A 17527-nucleotide genomic window follows, 5' to 3' on the forward strand; every position below is an offset into this window, starting at 1 on the left:
CGTTGAAGGTTCATTTTCCCAGTCACGGTGGCATTAGTTCATAACTTCTTTCGTTTTACGTTTTCGATAGGACGAAATCCGCCTCCTTGACTTCCTTAATTATATTAATCAAAATTAATATTCAATCGGGATGTTCAAAAGAATTCCCTGGTGCGAAGTTAGGGATGAATTCCTCTTTCCTATTACAGTTCAATCGCAATATGACTTTTGGACCTAACGAAACATGATCGTGGAATTTTGTGAGAATTAAAAGTTGATTCTCACAAACGACACCACTTTTTCGTACTAGAATCATAATTGTGACATATTAGTGATGATGGACTATTGTTACGGTGTTGTGGACTTTCGATACGGCGATGCAGGGTGGACCTGTAAAGTTAGTAATCAAACACTCAAGTTAGTTAAGAGTCCAAAGTGAGTGTAAAACAAGTATTAAATGAGAAAATATACCTTATGTGTCACATGTGTCAGTTAATAGGGTGGGAAAACGGGTCGAGCCTATTGGGCATGCCCATTTTTCCTGCACTTTACTGTGGGCGGGCCAAAAGATTTAGGCCCGCACCCTCTAATGTGTCTGCCCCGCTCCACCCCGTTTTTTACAGGGTTTTTTTGGGCACATGAATTTTTATATTTTTAGACCTAAAAGGAGCAGTGTCAGTGGGTCCGCCCTGCTCCGCTCTCACTTTTAGTGCGCGATGTGCCTAAGTTTTAGACCCGTATCCTTAAGTATGTCCACCTTCCTCTGCCCATTTTTCGCAGACTTTTCCGAGACAGGCCTAAATGGGACTGACATGCCGGTTTGCCACCTCTACCAATTACATATAATGAATAATTTTAATGGGCTTTGCATCATTGGACTTAACACTTCCCTAACTGACATTTGATCAACCCTGAACAATATCTATTTAATATTATTTGATTAAATACATATGTAAAAATATTTTACATCAATATAATATTTTAAAATATTAATACTAAAATGATTAAATTTATTTAAATGTATTATGAAGATTAAAATGAATATTCATCCCTCCACTCTTTATTATTGATACATGAATATTAATATTTTACAATATTAATGTATAGGTAATATTAAGTTGATTAAAATGTCAATTATTCATGTTAAAATAATTATTTTGATATATTCCTTTAAATTTTACATAAATGTGACAATATTTTTTAATTTTTTAATAATTTTACTTTATATATATATATATATATATATATATATATATATATATATATATATATATATATATATATATATAAATAAAATAAACGGATAGGATATTAGAACGATACTATAGTACTCGTTCCCATACATGTAGTTTGAAAAAATCACCATATCCAAGATCATACTTACATGAACATCAAACTTTATATCGGTATCTTGTATGTACTTAAATACCCTTACCCTCATTTATAGTAAAAAAATTGTCAATTGAAAAATAACATTATTTTAACTTTTTTAACAAAATTAACAAAAAATAATATATTTTTTTTTTTTTACTATTGAATGAAATAAAAGAACACTTATATTAACATGTGCAATAGTTTAATGGTGATTTTTTTTTAAGGATATAGACATACATCTTTTATATGATGATATTAGTTCAAATATACAAATATGTATTTTGCTAGTATGGTAGGGATGACAATGGGCAGGGCCCGTACCAATAGTATGAAAAAATTCCCGTACCCTAACACACACAAAGACAGAGGAATTAACATGCCACCCCCAAATTAAACATGCCATCCCTCCAATTTTTTTTTCCTTTTTTACTTAGTTTCCGGATGAAATTTCCAGTACCCATATCAAATTTTCGAGGCAGTACCGGAAATTTCAGTTTAATTGCAATTTCTGATATGTTTCAATATTAGGTTTTTTCAACGGTTGAGATTTTGCCAACACTTTTGGAGGGTCCTGGTTGCATCGACATATATGTGTGGTCTAGAATGCACCACCATTTGTATAAATATGGGTCTTAGGGTTATTGGATAATGCATCTCAACAAAATGCCTCTTCCTCAGTATTTGATTAAAGTACTTGTGTATTTCAATGGCTGCAACCCTGCTGTTCAAGCCAAGATTCTAGATGAGGCTATGTACAATGGTTTTATTATTCAACACTCTTTTTTCTTTCTTTCATTTTTTATACTACACATCATCTTCTCTTTCTTCCACCTAATAATTCAACACACATTCAATTTATACTCACTACAATGATTTTGTTTAGTAAAATTCAACATCCTATTCCACCACCATTCACAACACACTACAAAATTTAAACATTCAAAATAACCAATAAAATTTTACAAAGTATTTTGTGGACCCCACTCTTTCCACATTCAACATGTTGAAAACTTTCAACACTAATTAATACACCTCACTTTAAACACCCTATTCAACACCCTCATTGCAAGGATTCAACTATTGAATTTGTTTTTCAACACCCCCATTGTACATAACCTGACACCGAATCCTTTACCATCTTGAAAGAAATGTTGAATAATTTGCTGCCTGATTTCGATAACAGAAGGGTGACAAAGATCAAGTTTCAAGAGGACTGGATTGACATAAATGGAAGGGTGAAATACAACCTAATCGAGTTGAAGAATGATGAAGATGTGAAGGCCATGTGGAAATCATTTCGCCATAGGATAACTAAAGGTCCGATCGAGTTGGATGCGTATATCCAAAGATCCGTGGACGACATAATGAAGTGTTTGAAACGTCCAGAGTTATCTGTTAGTGCTTATGTATTCATGTTTCAGAGTACTATTTATGTTTGCTGTTTGTCATATGATGTTTGTTAACTATGTTTGTTTGTTATTGATGTTATTTTATTTTCTTTATCTAGTCGAAACATGTACTAGCAAAAATTATTATGCAATAAAAAAGATGTCAGTACAAAATATACTTATAATATAATCAGAAAAAATAAATCTACATAGGCCATCCACAGGCAACATCGGCCAAACTAGTTAAAATAGTATGAACCTCACCATCAGGGTTCACCAAACCCATGAGGCTATCTAAGTGAACAGCGACGAATTGTAGGCGATTGTCCTGGTCACTAGCAGGAGGTGGAGGTGGTGGTGGATCGGAAGAATACCTGGTACTTGATGGCCCTAGAAAATCAGATGTTGCGGCACGTGGTATGACCCTAGGGTGTGACACACAGTGGAACCACTCCAGGTATCCATCCTTGCACTACCCAGGCTCTTGAACCGCAACGGGTGTATCAATGATCTCACGGGGGTGCTGATGATGTGACTCTGAAACCATCGATCAATGCCACTAAGTGGAGCCACTGGAACCAGACTTAGGATGCCCTGTATATAATCATACCGGCGTAGATACCTTTCAGGAAAGTGTCTAGCCACATGACTCTCTCATCTGACATACACTGAATATAAGGAAGATACATCAAAAGGATGATGAGTGCAGTGAGCTGTATACAGTGTCCAGATGATATCATCTAGGGTCAGAGCATCCAACATCTGCCTGTACTCAATCAAACCACTTGGAATGGCCTGTTTGGCCTTCCACCTCTTCGCACAAGGGTCAACAACCACAACACGTTGGATCTTCCGCTCACAGATGCGAGGGAAGTGCTCGTAGGTCCAACACTACATAAATAAAAACCATAAATCTTAGGTAAATTATAATTAGACACAAAAACATGTAATAAATTATAATATACCTGTAACAAGCTCAAGTAACCACCAAGTTGTTAGGACGAGATTCCACATCAAGCATCGTATACAGCATCGTCAATGCTGCCACTCTTCAAGTCCAACATGGGGTGTCAAGGGCGTTGAATAGATAAAAATAGCGAGCATCTATATAAACTCCAAACTTGTCCGCAAAGAGAGTATATGCCACTAGATGTAGCATGTACGCCTTAGCGGCATCATGATACCTCTCTGCATGCACAAGATCCTGATAAATCCTCCTCAACCAAGACATCCTAGAGTGAAAGCCCCGAGTCTCACCATACTCACTCAACACATCCACCTCATCAACCTCCAACGCATCCATAACCATGCGGACCGCCGTCGGCTGGTCCCTATAAACTGGTGTGAAAAATGTACCAACAATCAGAATGTGAAATAGGGCATCCACATCATCTAAAGTCACCGTAATCTCCCCAAATGGAATATGGAAGGATGATGTCTCCGGGTGCCACCTCTCAACTGATAACAGATGGAAATTCTTAACTATCCTCTTCATTTGCTCAGGCATCTGACTCTCGGGGAAGTTCTTCAACTTTGACTTATGAGAAGCGACCTTCAACACTGGACGCTCCTGTAAAAAAATAATACAATTAAAACAAATTAGTATAAATCAAATCACGTAATAAACTTAAAAATTAAGTAGTTAAACAAGACAAATATCACATACCTCGCCCTGCCATATTATATAAGCGACATGGTCAGCGTATCCAGTCAACACGGACATGTCAGAAGGTCCTTCGGGAAAACCTCCATCAATGTGTATTGATGGCTCCGTAGATGCATAGGTGGTGGTGTCTGTATCATGAACCACCCGCTCTTGACCTATATGATTCTCAGCTACCGACACCTCGACCTCAGCCACCGACACCTCGACCTCAGCCACCGGCACCTCAACCTCTCACATCGACACCTCAACCTCAGCCACCGCCTCCTCAATCGCACCCACCGACACCTCAACCTCAACCACCGGCTCCTCAACCGCACCCACCGACTCCTCAACTGCAACCACAACAGTGGATGCTTTACCAGTTTGGCGTCGAGGTGCGCGGAACCCCGTAACCACCTGCTACTCAGCCTTCTATTTCTGGTTAAAATTAATCGGAAGAAGGCATCCACCACGTAGATCTGAGGCCTGCGCCTCATCATCAGCTCGAGCAAGAGCACCGACTCTATCGGTGGCCCGTCCCGCAACAAAACCGTCCTTGCCTCTGGTCCTCACTGCAAAATTTAAAAATATAAGGAAAATAACCTTTTTAAAAAAAATAGAAATACTAGAAATTTCAAAATTTCTGGTGCACCAGAAATTTCAAAATTTCGGTATGATAGTAGGTACCGGAAATTTCAGTATTTCTGTATAATAATTAGTAAATAAAAATATCGGAAATTTCAAAATTTCCGATAACAAATACCGTAAAATTTGAAATTTCCGATAGCAAATATCGTAAATTTTGAAATATCCGGTAGAAAATACAGGAAATTTCACCTAAAATACCAAAAAACTTAGTTGTTTTTGCCAAATATCCAGTACGCCTTCGAAATTTTCGATATCGTCTGAAAATTTGAAAAATCCGATTCCTCCTATAAATTTATAAAAATGTGGTAACAACAATTAGTTGGATATTTTAGTGATATGTTAATTCCTCAAAGAGACATATAATAAAAGTTGTCATAATTTACAGGATTATGACAAATCATGTTTTTCCGACCACATCAAAATTCATCAAATAATGTGCCCTCACATCATTGGTTCATGCTATTTTACTACTCCCCCGTTTTTTATTATAAGTCATTTTGGAAAAAAAATTTGTATTTTAATATAAGGCGCTTTACAATTCCAATGAATAATTAATGCTATTTTTCTTATTATATCCTTAAATTCTCCTTTCAATTATATAAATTTAGCTTCCACATGTCATTAATGAAAAATAATTTTGTAAAAACCTTCATAATTTCTCATTTTCATACAACAATTATTATTTTTCTTAATCTGTGTGAAAAGTCTAAAACGACTTATAATAAAAAACGGAGGGAGTAATATTTTATATAAACTACCAAGCAAATTATATCCATTCTTTATTAAGAAAATTATATCCATTTCAAATCAATTATTGGGGAAATGGGCCCAAATTAAAACAGTAGCCCAATTTTAAATCAGTTTCCAGTGTCTACCCTAATTTCCTCATCGCGTCACCTTTTGCAGCTCAGATCAACCATATCATTTCTTTCATCTCCGATCTGCTCAACCCTTTATCGATCGTATTTTCCGGTAACGATTCAACATACAGCTCAATTGTCCCAAAGTTCCAGTTTTTCTGGTCGGAAAGTAGTCGGAGGCCAGGGTTTCGGATTCCCCATCGCAAATTAGGGGAATCAAATTACGCTAACCGAGACAAAATTCAGTTTCAAAATTCTCGTTTCAGATCGATCCGTTTCACCTTTTTCGTGATCTTCCTCTTACGATTGCAAGTGTGGAGTATTGTGCTTATTTTGTTACTGTTTTGATGGTTTATTAGTGAGTTGTGTTGCATCTGATGCTGTTTCTTCAACATGTTATTGTAATCAGGTTGGTGATTTGTTTCTAGGAGAAGATTTTAAACATTGTTCTCGGAGTGGGGATGAATTGTTGCTTGATCTGTTGAAATTCCTGCAATGTCCGGCTTACTTAATGTATTCCCCTTATGCCCTATAGAATAAGCAAAATACAATTTTCAATAGTTATCTATCTTATCTTGCTACTCTGTGGACTATCATCAACAGCAAATTGCTAGTTAGAATTTTTGTCAATTTCATTGAATACCTTGTTTAGTAATGCTTGATCAAGTGAATGCCTCTTACTAGGATTTATATGACTTCATCCCTAGTTTTTAGTTTAATATTCAAGCTTATTTAGATATTGTGTTAATATTTGGTGTATCATTTTTTTGTTCATTTTTCGTGTATTGCATTCTAGAGTAGAGAAGATGGTGGAGATTAGACTTGGTGGTTTGGACATGTAGAGAGAAAACATGTAGATTAAGTGAGGAAAGTAGATTAAGTGGTAAGGAAAGTAGATTAAGTGGAGAGAAGTCAAACAACTAGAGGAAGTGGAAGATCTAGAAAGACTATAAGAGAAGTTATTACGAAATATTTAGTTATGGATAGAACATTATGGCGAAAGTTGATCCCCCCTTAGTGGGATAAGGCTTGGTTGTTGTTGTTGTTGTGTATTCCATGCTGATATTCGTTAATATAGTTACTAATAGTTAGAATGTTTTGCCAACTTTTTGATATTTCAGAAACCAATTTAAATATTAGCTTATTAGCGAGAGAGGAACACGAATGATGTAGAACAATGAACCTATAGTACGTCTCTGGTAGAATATTCCTCTAACTATAACAATGAATCTAGGGTACTTTGTGGGGCACTCCTCTTACTTTGATTTTGGATACTCTACAAGGACAAGGAAAAGTCAGTATTAATTATTATAATCACCGCAAAAATCGGAACGACATTAGTCATTTGTAATGTAGTTTTTATCCAGAGTTACTGAAAGTAAAATCTTAAACAAATCCAAATTAGGTATAAAATTCTACCCAAAAATGAATTCTATTAAGAAGAGTCTATGATTCTTAATCATTTTTTTTTACGATTGTTCTAAAAATTAGTTCAAGTTAATTTATTTCTGTTCTATATATCATGCCTTATGCATATTGGATCTATCACATTATGTGTTTTTTTTAGTAAGTTTTTATAATCATTATCATATTATTATTACTATTATTGTTGTTGTTGTTATTATTATTATTATTATTATTATTATTATTATTATTATTATTATTATTGTTCTTATTGTTTTTTGTCAGATATTGATTTATTTTTCTAGCCTTTCATTCACTATTGATGTAAATTATAACAGAGCTCTGTTTGCAGTCTTCTCTGAACGGATCTGCTTCAAATCTTCCAGACGGTGCTGGGCGTTCTTTTACTACATCGTTCTCTAGTCAGTCTGGTGCAGCCTCGCCAATTTATCAGCACACTGGTGGGAATATTATGCTGGAATCACTCCTTTTTATTCTCTCCTTTATTTAGTTTCATAATCACTACCTTTTTGCTGCAGGTGGTATTCAGGGGTTGCACAACATGCACGGGAGCTTTAACATTCCCAACATGCCCAGTACACTTACATCAAGAAACTCAACAATAAACAGCATGCCATCTGGAGCAGTTCAGCAACCTACATCGAGTCTTTCTAGTGGAAGATTTTCATCAAATAATCTACCCGCTGCTCTGTCACAGGTACATATGAGTGCCAACATCTCGAGAATAATTGCTGAGCTATTGAGCATAATTAACTATTCTGTCTTTCATTATCTTTCTACTGGTGTATAATTTAAAGTATTTCCAAATGTCTATACATCATATTTGCAGCTATCGCATGGAAGCTCTCACGGACATTCAGGAGTCAACAGTAGAGGAGGTATAAATGTTGTAGGAAATCCTGGATTTAATAGTAGCACAAATGGAGTTGCTGGTTCTATTCCTGGGATTCTTCCAACTTCTGCTGCAATTGGTAACCGTAATGCTGTTCCAGGATTGGGAGTATCCCCAATTTTGGGAAATGCAGGTCCGAGGATAACAAGTTCGATGGGAAACATGGTTGCTGGGGGAAACATTGGGAGGATAAGCTCTGGAGGATTGTCCATTCCTGGTCTTGCTTCACGTCTAAATTTAAATGGAAGCAGCGGATCTGGTGGCCTAGGCGTGCAAGGACAAAATCGATTGATGAGTGGCGTGCTTCCTCAAGGTATGTATTTTGGTAGTCACAAGTTCATTAAAATGACGTGGAAGTAATATTTCTCCTAAGAAATATCCAATTATATTGAGGTTATCTTCCTATTTTCAGTCCAGAATCTCTTTCAAAAGAGTTAGAATATAGATATTAAAGTGATGTGTTCTTTTGTTTATATGAATTTTTACATATAAAATTATATTAATTCAGGGAAATATAGTGTACTATACTACACTGCACAATTTTTTTCACGGATGAATATGAACTTTTCAAATCTTAATAACTTAATTATCTTGGATACAATTTCTCCTAAGAAATATCCAATTATATTGAGGTTATCTTCATATGTTCAGTTGAGATCTCTTTTAACCTTCATATGTTCAGTTGAGATCTCTTTCAAAAGAGTTAGAATCAGGAGGAATGCGTGTTTTTGCTTATAAATCGTTACGGATATATATATATATATATATATATATATATATATATATATATATATATATATATATATATATATATATATATATATATATATATATATATATATATATATATATATATAAAAGATGTCATTTTAATTAACTTGTGACTACCAAAATACATACCTTGAGGAACTTTTCAAATTTTAATAACTTAATTATCTTGGATACAATTTCTCTCAAGAAATATCCAATTATATTGAGGTTATCTTCATATGTTCAGTTGAGATCTCTTTCAAAAGAGTTAGAATCAGGAGGAATGCGTGTTTTTGCTTATAAATCATTACGGAGGGAGTATGATATACGGAGGAATGCGTGATAACTTTTCAAAAACGAAACTTAAAACACAGCCATGTTTCTGAGTTTTAATTTTTGAATCTCATGAAGCTATGTTGTACTTCATTTTGATAAAGCCAGACTTTCTCATGTTTTGATTCAGGATCTCCTCAGGTAATTTCAATGCTAGGAAATTCTTATCCAAGTGCTGGAGGGCCACTTTCTCAAAGCCATATGCAAGCAGTACACCACTTGAACTCTATGGGGATGTTGAATGATTTGAATTCCAGTGACAGTGCACCCTTTGACCTCAATGACTTCCCTCAACTATCAAGTCGTCCTAGTTCTGCTGGGGGGCCTCAAGGACAGTTGGGTGTGTAATGCAACATTTTATTTAGCTTATTATATTATTCACCATTTACAATAAAGAATAATGTAATATATAAATTTCAGGCTCTTTAAGAAAACAAGGTCTTAGTCCTATTGTACAACAAAACCAAGAGTTTAGCATTCAAAATGAAGACTTCCCGGCTTTACCAGGATTTAAAGGTACTGTTTATAATTTGACTGATCTTTGTGTGCTAATTGGTTACATATTTTGTTGTTAGAAATTTTTTGTTGCTCAGTTGTGTTATTTTCTTGTTTTGGGGGGTTTATTTTATAGATTTTAGAGTGAAATTTATACTCCCTGGGGGTTTATATGCTTTTTAGCTTCATAATGTTGTGCAGAATGCATCGATGTATTCTCTCCATTTGCTTTTCATTGTTGACAGGAATTATTACAGGTCCTTGCATTAGTGTTGTGTATATATCTGTGTGACATATCATACATTTAACAAAGATGCTTTAATGGTTCCTATTGTTGAAGAGGAGTGAAAATTTTATGATGTCGGCACTATTGAACATTTCATGACTTGTTGGAAGTAACATCTCAGTAGTCTGTACCTATCTGATGACATTTTTATTAATTTTGGTCAACTTTGTTCGCAGAACTGAGAAATCTAATTTACAGAGGTTAGTCAGTTGGCATTGTGCATTTGTTTTTATCATAATATTTGTACACAGGTGGTAATGGAGAGTTTACTATGGATATGCATCAGAAAGAACAACTTCATGACAATGCTATGTCAATGATGCAGTCACAACATTTCTCCGTGAGTTTCATACAGTAAAAAATTAAGATACATTTTATCTGTTTTTATCCTTGTTTATTATTGGATCAAAATCTGATCTCACGTTTATCTGGGTTCTTTCTGCAGATGGGAAGGTCTGCCGGTTTCAGCTTGGGAGGGTCTTATTCATCACATCGAACTCAACAGCAACAACAGCATACTCCTGTCAGTAACAGTGGTGTCTCTTTTTCATCTGTGAACAATCAAGATCTTCATCTGCATGGGTCAGAAGTTTTCCCGTCTCCAAACTCTACGTATCATTCACAGGTACACAGCTTTCCTAAATGTAAATGAGGAGGCACTTGCTTTTGTGTGAGAATACATCTCTATTTTAAAACTTTTTATGTGACATTAGGTTTCCAATTGAGCTGAAATTCCATATTCCCATCAAAGCATGTTTCTGACGTTCTAGTTACTTCTGGTTTTTGGTTTAGACCAGCGGACCTCCTGGCATTGGATTAAGGCCACTAAATTCTCCAAATAATGTTTCTGGTACGGGTTCATATGACCAGCTCATCCAGCAGTATCAGCAGCACCAGAATCAGTCCCAGTTTCGCCTTCAGCAAATGTCAGCTGTAAATCAGACCTTTAGGGATCATGGCATGAAGTCTATGCAAACTGCACAACCAGCTCCTGATCCATTTGGTTTGCTTGGCTTGTTGAGTGTAATCAGGATGAGTGATCCTGATCTGACATCTCTTGCTCTTGGAATTGATCTTACAACACTCGGATTAAATTTGAATTCATCAGAAAATCTTCACAAGACTTTTGGGTCTCCTTGGTCCGAGGAACCGGCTAAGGGTGATCCAGAGTTTAGTGTGCTTCAATGTTATTATGCTAAACCACCTCCTGCCCTACACGTGAGGCGTTCTTTCTTTTCCTTTATTTATTTTCACTGTCCTTTATATATTTCCTTCTCTATATTTTGTCTAAATCTTTTATGTGATGCAGCAAGGGTATTTTGCAAAGTTTACTTTGGATACGTTGTTTTACATATTTTACAGGTGCCTATTGAAACCAACCTTATCACTTCCACTATGCTTGCATGTTATTATAATAACAGTAGTATTAATTTAAATTTGATCTTATATTGCAGCATGCCTAAAGACGAAGCACAACTATATGCAGCAAATGAACTGTATGATTTCTATCGATTCATATACACCCTTTTGTCGTGTTATGAACATATGCACCTTTTTGTTTTGTTTTATTTTGTGATTTGGTCTTGTTTTCAAGTTATTCCCGGATAACCATGCTCATGGGTTCTTGGCAAGAGTTTTTAATTTGAAAATAAGTAGTTGTAAGTGGATAATTGAGTTGCTATATGGTTATAGCAATCAACCACTCTAAAAATCTTATCCATTCGTCCAAGTGGTTATTTTAACTTGAACTATTCAGTTTTTTTATCATTAAAAAATCACTAACAAGCTATGGTTGTTGCTCTCAGGTACAAACGGGGCTGGTTTTATCACAAAGAGCATCGCATGTGGTATATAAGAGTTCCCAACATGGAGCCGCTTGTCAAGACAAACACATATGAAAGAGGATCTTACCACTGTTTTGATCCAAGCACTTTTGAAACTGTCCGAAGGGTGAGTTTCGTCACTCTTCTGTTATATGTTATTTATTTACAAAGCAATTGTCCTATTTATGCTTCTAATGGACAAACTTCTTGCAGGATAATTTTGTTCTTCATTATGAAATGGTGGAAAAGAGACCGTCTTTACCGCAACATTAAGGAGAACATAGAAAACCTTCAGTGTAAAGCTTTATATGTATCAATATAATTTGTTATTATGCAAGCTATTTTATTTATACATTAGTGTAACTTTAATCTGGTGTTTCTCTTAGCTCGTTATTAGAGTAGATGGAGGTTAGCCTAACCTAGCTTTCCCTGTATGTCAAACACACATATATCTAAATATATTGTATGCAGTGTCTGGTAGTTTGACCCATACACAAATAAAGTTATTTTAATATGTTGGGAAGAGGATTATGGCTCCCGAGTAGGGAATTAAATCGGATTAGCTCATGTTTTTTTCCTTCGATTATCAGTATACACAGATTGTGGATTAGAAGCTGCATATTACCACAAGACTGTGGAACACTTGATTTTCCAATTCTTGCAGGACATGATTTCCGTTGTAGTCATTCTTATTGATAATAGCTGTCTTCAAAATCAGTTTTGCTTGTGGAATCTTTTTATTGTTTTGTTGGTCTTTTAGATTCTGACAGCAGCTGAACGAACTCCTTCAATCAGAAGAGGGTCTGAGTACAAAATCCAAAATAAATATCTCGATAAGTCAACAGGAATTTTGCCAACATTTTTTTACCAAGTCAAGGCATGAGGTAGATGGGTTGTACATGTCACTTGAAGGACAAGGAGTAGCAACTCCCTGGACTGTTTTGTACATAAAATAAGAGGTGGAACAGGTGTTGTTTCATTTTGATAAGATGTCCCAAGAGCTTAAGGGCGTGCTACCTTAAAAGAAAACAAGATCACACCTTATGTTATTTTCCAAGAGCTTAAGGGCATGCTAACTAAAAGAAAACTAGATCACACCATATGTTTTTCTGGAAAGAATTGTTCTTCCTTCTGTTCACATCATTATAAGATATGTTAGAGGCTGGAATTGTCCGCTCAAGCCAAATGATATTCGAGTCTGTCAATCTTAGTGAAAAATGGTATGTGCAGGATATGTGTTGACTATTGGCTTTTGAACAAGGCTACTGTTTCAAACATGTTTCACATTTCCTTCATCGAATAGATTTTGGATGGGCTCCAAAGAGCATGCTTTTTTCTCTAAAAGAATATCCTCATATCAGGGATATCACCAACTTCGTACGTGTAGTGAAGAAGTGCACAAAACTGCATCTCAGACCCATGAAAGACATTATAAATTATTAGTGATTCCATTTGAAATACATTAAATTATATCAAATTAAAGACATTATAAATTATTATCAGGGAAATCAATGTTTCTTGAATAATATCTTGCCCATCCAAATTAACAATCATTGTTTGATAAGGCTGAAGAATCAAATTAACAATCATTATCAGGGATATCAATGTTTCTTGAATAATATCTTGCTTATAAATTTATATCAAATTACATAAATTACTCCATCAAATCATAAATACATTAAAAAAATCATCCAAAACGGAAGAATTTCATAAATTTTTAGAGTTTTATAAGTTAAAACTACGATTTAGTTTTATCAAAATCATCTGGTAAAATTGTGTAAAGTCAAGTAAATTCGGTTAAAATTATGATCGAGTCTATCCGATTGAGCTCAACTCTGATTGTATCAAGATTCGATTACAAGCAATTTAACTCAATGTATAACTAAAAACTTAAAATCAGACGATTTTACGAGTTAAAAAGAGATTTTACAACCCCTATTGGAATGAGCGAGACTATTTAATATATTATCATCTGGTTAGTAGTACACTGTTTTTGTTTACATATATAGCCATTTCTTGAGAGATATACATTTGAAATTCCACCTTAGTTGGACATAGTTCCATCAAGTTTGGTGCTATACATTAAAGAATCAGAAGAAAAAAAAATGAATAGAGAAAACAATGTTAATATAACTCTCCTAAATAGCATACATTTTCTTAAAGTCATTGTTTATCAACTCAGAATCTGATAAAGGAGCCACAGAGAATGACTTTGCACTACTATCCAAAGAAGATTTCCTTATGTTCTTCAAATTTTTGGCCTCAATTCTATGCCTAATCACCCAATAACACATAGTTCCCAATGTTGTTGCCATTATAGTTGTCCCTATAACGGTAACACAAATTGCCATCCATTTTTCTTCCTTTCCAACCACAATAAATGACAATGCCAAAAATGACACAGAAATAAGCACACAAGCCAACCACATTAGCTTATTGATAATCGCCATCATTTGTTTCTTCGCCTTGCTTTCTATAACCACGACCGACGTTTGAACTATCACAACAGCCAGAGAAATGAAGAGCGCGATTGAATCAAACACGAAAAATATTATAAACGGTGCTTCTGGCGCTATATTCGCTTCACCGAGTGTCATCCCCGGTGGAATATTTTTTGGATCGTCCACAAATTGACCAGGGACGGTGAAAATCGCGGCAAATGCAACCGTTGCTATTAGTACTGCAACAACGGTTGTTGAGTTTATTGCATTGTCGAGTCCTTCTGTATGCATTTTGTTGATCCGTTTCGCGATTCCTTGTACGCGTTTTCGTGTTTGTCGGGTGTGTTCTAGTTGGTAATGTACCTCGTTCTTTATGTCGCTTACGGTTTGTTTTAGCTCGCGAGCTGTTGTTGTTCCTTGTGGTTTTATGGTTTTCGCACTTTGAACTCCATGGTCTAATAGAATGGCTCTAACCTCTTGGTTCCCTATTTTCTCAGCAGTGTCTACCGCGGTTTCGCCTGATCTATTAACAACATTTGTATCTGTTTCCTTTTGTGCTAGAAGCATCTTTACAATCTGTACAAACAAATTCACAATGTTGATTAAGTGCTTATTAAATAAGCGCTTATCATAAAACATGTATAACTAACTATAAGCTATATGATTTACCTGAGCCCTGGCTTTCCTGGTTGCTATATGCAAAGCTGTGTTTCCTTTAGTATCAACCATGTTTATCGATGAAGGACCGGATTTTATCAACTCTTCCACTACATCAAGATTTTGTCCCTTAACAGCCATGTGAAGTGCTGTTTGTCCCTTTTTATCAGTCCTTATTGCAACACCAGGCTCTTTCTCAAGAAGTGCTTTCACAACCTCCAAATGTCCGTTTCTTGCGGCAGAATGAAGGGCGGTTTTACCGTTACTTTTAGCAATGGTTGCTAAGCTACTTCCTGCTTCCAATAGGAAATTTACTATTTCAATATGTCCTTGTGCTGCGGCTGTGTGCAAAGCTGTTGTGTTTGATGGATCCACTGTCATTGACAATTCTGGATGAACTTCCATTAGGATCGTCAATACATCTGCAACAAGATGAACATGAATTAGATAATGAGATACTCTTCAGACTCAAATATAAGTATCCGATAACGGACTCGTGATAGTACACATCCGAATGTATCTTGGAAAATATCTGATAACATCTTAGAATTTGAGTTGAGTCTTGTTTTGGGCCGTTCGCAAGGCCCATAGAAAAAGGCCCAAAGTGAACCTCGAGTTGAAAGACGCCCAGAGCGGGTAGACTTTCGTTCTAACCAGAAGCAGACAATTCTGCCCTCCAACGTATCAATCACCGTCCGCACTGCACGCTGCATCATGCGCGAACGGTTTCAACCACTCTTGATATGTAAGGGTAAAGCGCGTCATTTCGGGTATTCAAATTCATTCTCACTCATACATTACTTCTGATTTCTCTCAGTGGCTTAGGCGTTCAAGTGATAACTTTACGTGTCAACCCCCTTTCAGCTGCATCAGAAGTACTGATTCACCGCGGCAAGAGACAACTTCGCTATCTCACCTCTCATCTCTAATTCCTAACAGAACAAGTCTTATTCAACGTTACAAAACCGACTTATAAGGTGAAAATTGCCTCTCGCATATAAACCCATATTCATAATATATCTATTTCAACGCGAGATTACTCTTAACGAAAACAACCATGAATTTAACATTTTGATTCCAGCAATGTGAAAGATGATGATCAACATCAACAAAGAAAACAACAAGATAAAAACTACATCCAAACCAACGAAAAACATACCTATATCTCCTTGTTTAGCAGCAATATGAAACGCATCAAAACCATTTCTGGCTTTAATTCCAGCCTCAGCAAGATCATAATATTGAATCATTTCCCTAACAACATCAACATAACCATATTCAGCCGCAACATAAAGAGCCGTTTCATCATCTTGATTCTGCCTAGCCAACAATTCAACCAACTCATCTTCTTCAGCACCTTTAAGGGTTTCTCTCACAACTTCCAAATTCCCCGCTCTTGCTGCAGAATGCAAATGTGTATCATCCCTTTTTCCTGTCAATTGTTTTGTCATTTTCTTCCTCGGCGTGCTCACAGACATAGCCTGTGTCTGCGCCATTGGCGACACCATCTTGATTTCACCCATCTTCAATTTTTCTATCTTTTGATGCATGCTAGTTGTTATATATCACAACTTTCATGCAAAACCCACAAGCATCTTTCACATCACAACAATTCACAGGGGAAAATGATCATCAAAATCATTGTGGAATCTGATAAAAACACAAAAATAAATTATAAAAATTGGGTTAAAAAACAATAAAAAAAAAGCTAAAATGGGTTCATTCATTGTATTGGTTGAATGATGATGATGATGATTATGGAAAATGTAACGAAACGGGCAAGATGGAAAAAGAGAAAAGAAACGAACTTGAAGATGAATTAAACCTGGGGTTGAAGAAAGAACCTCCTCAACCCTTGTGGTATATAGCTTCTTTGTATAACCACCGTGAAAACAATGATTTTTAAGGAAACAAGGTTGGCAAAGGTGGTGGTTGGTGATGGTGTCGGAAAAATCTATGTTTGAGAGAGAGAGACAAAACACGTAGAAATGATGAGAAACAGAAATAACAGAACAACCACGCAGAGGATAATTGTTCTTTTTTTGTTCTTTATTTCTATTGGCGCCAATGGAAATGCCATTAACAGTTAACACCAAAGTATAATTTTCTGCATTAGGTGTTTCTATATACCACCGTTGGATGGAAATCAAACAATACAAGTTTTATTACTATAAAATCTAAAAGGTTAAATATATTTATGGGAATTCTTGTTTTTTTTTAATTATAAATTTTGTTGTTTTTTTTTTTCCTTCAATAAATACTTAAAATTCATGTATATTTAGTCTTCAAGTCTCTTAATTTAATTTAATATTTTGCTTTAGTCTCCTAACTAAAAAACGTTAGAAGTTAATCTCTTAACTTCACTTCCGTTACTCTATTTGGTCTCTTCCGTCAAATTCTAGCAAAAAAAAAAAAAAACACTTAAGGTATGATGATGTGGATGTATATCAAGGCTTAAAGTCCAAATGTTACTCAACATTTATACTGTAAAATAGGGTTTTCACTTAAGTTTCTTCGATTAACGTTGTTCA

General features: G+C 35.5%; 2 protein-coding genes and 1 non-coding gene across 7 annotated transcripts; 1 reads left to right on the forward strand and 2 right to left on the reverse strand.

Annotated features, from left to right (window-relative positions):
- Positions 1-5842: 5842 nt before the first annotated feature.
- On the forward strand, positions 5843-12408 carry LOC131653876 (probable NOT transcription complex subunit VIP2). Of its 4 annotated transcripts, XM_058924198.1 has the most exons (15): positions 5844-6208; positions 6304-6407; positions 7651-7759; positions 7838-8016; positions 8149-8197; positions 8312-8524; positions 9425-9634; positions 9715-9810; positions 10327-10415; positions 10521-10700; positions 10868-11293; positions 11385-11437; positions 11530-11571; positions 11881-12025; positions 12112-12408. In XM_058924198.1, the coding sequence occupies exons 2-15, from the start codon at positions 6390-6392 to the stop codon at positions 12169-12171; spliced, it is 1869 nt and encodes a 622-aa protein (XP_058780181.1). In that variant the 5' UTR covers positions 5844-6208; positions 6304-6389; the 3' UTR covers positions 12172-12408. The 4 variants fall into 4 exon arrangements, with proteins under 4 accessions (XP_058780180.1, XP_058780182.1, XP_058780183.1 ...); XM_058924197.1 differs by having other exon boundaries at positions 5843-6208; positions 8149-8524; XM_058924199.1 differs by having other exon boundaries at positions 5843-6407; positions 7637-7759; positions 8149-8524.
- Positions 7679-7759, reverse strand: LOC131654489 (small nucleolar RNA snoR35). Its single transcript, XR_009299514.1, has one exon. It is a non-coding gene; the product is annotated as a small nucleolar RNA snoR35 (small nucleolar RNA).
- Positions 12409-13855: 1447 nt separating the features above from the next.
- On the reverse strand, positions 13856-17006 carry LOC131648238 (ankyrin repeat-containing protein At5g02620-like). 2 transcript variants are annotated; one of them, XM_058918012.1, is made up of 4 exons: positions 16822-17006; positions 16156-16646; positions 15009-15418; positions 13856-14915 (listed from the first exon to the last, which is right to left on the reverse strand). In XM_058918012.1, exons 2-4 carry the CDS (start codon positions 16544-16546, stop codon positions 14037-14039), a joined length of 1680 nt encoding a protein of 559 aa, XP_058773995.1. In that variant the 5' UTR covers positions 16547-16646; positions 16822-17006; the 3' UTR covers positions 13856-14036. The 2 variants fall into 2 exon arrangements, with proteins under 2 accessions (XP_058773995.1, XP_058773994.1); XM_058918011.1 differs by having other exon boundaries at positions 16805-17006.
- Positions 17007-17527: the final 521 nt, after the last annotated feature.

The sequence above is a fragment of the Vicia villosa genome, linkage group LG2, assembly GCF_029867415.1.
Source record: "Vicia villosa cultivar HV-30 ecotype Madison, WI linkage group LG2, Vvil1.0, whole genome shotgun sequence".
Classification (NCBI taxonomy): domain Eukaryota; kingdom Viridiplantae; phylum Streptophyta; class Magnoliopsida; order Fabales; family Fabaceae; genus Vicia; species Vicia villosa.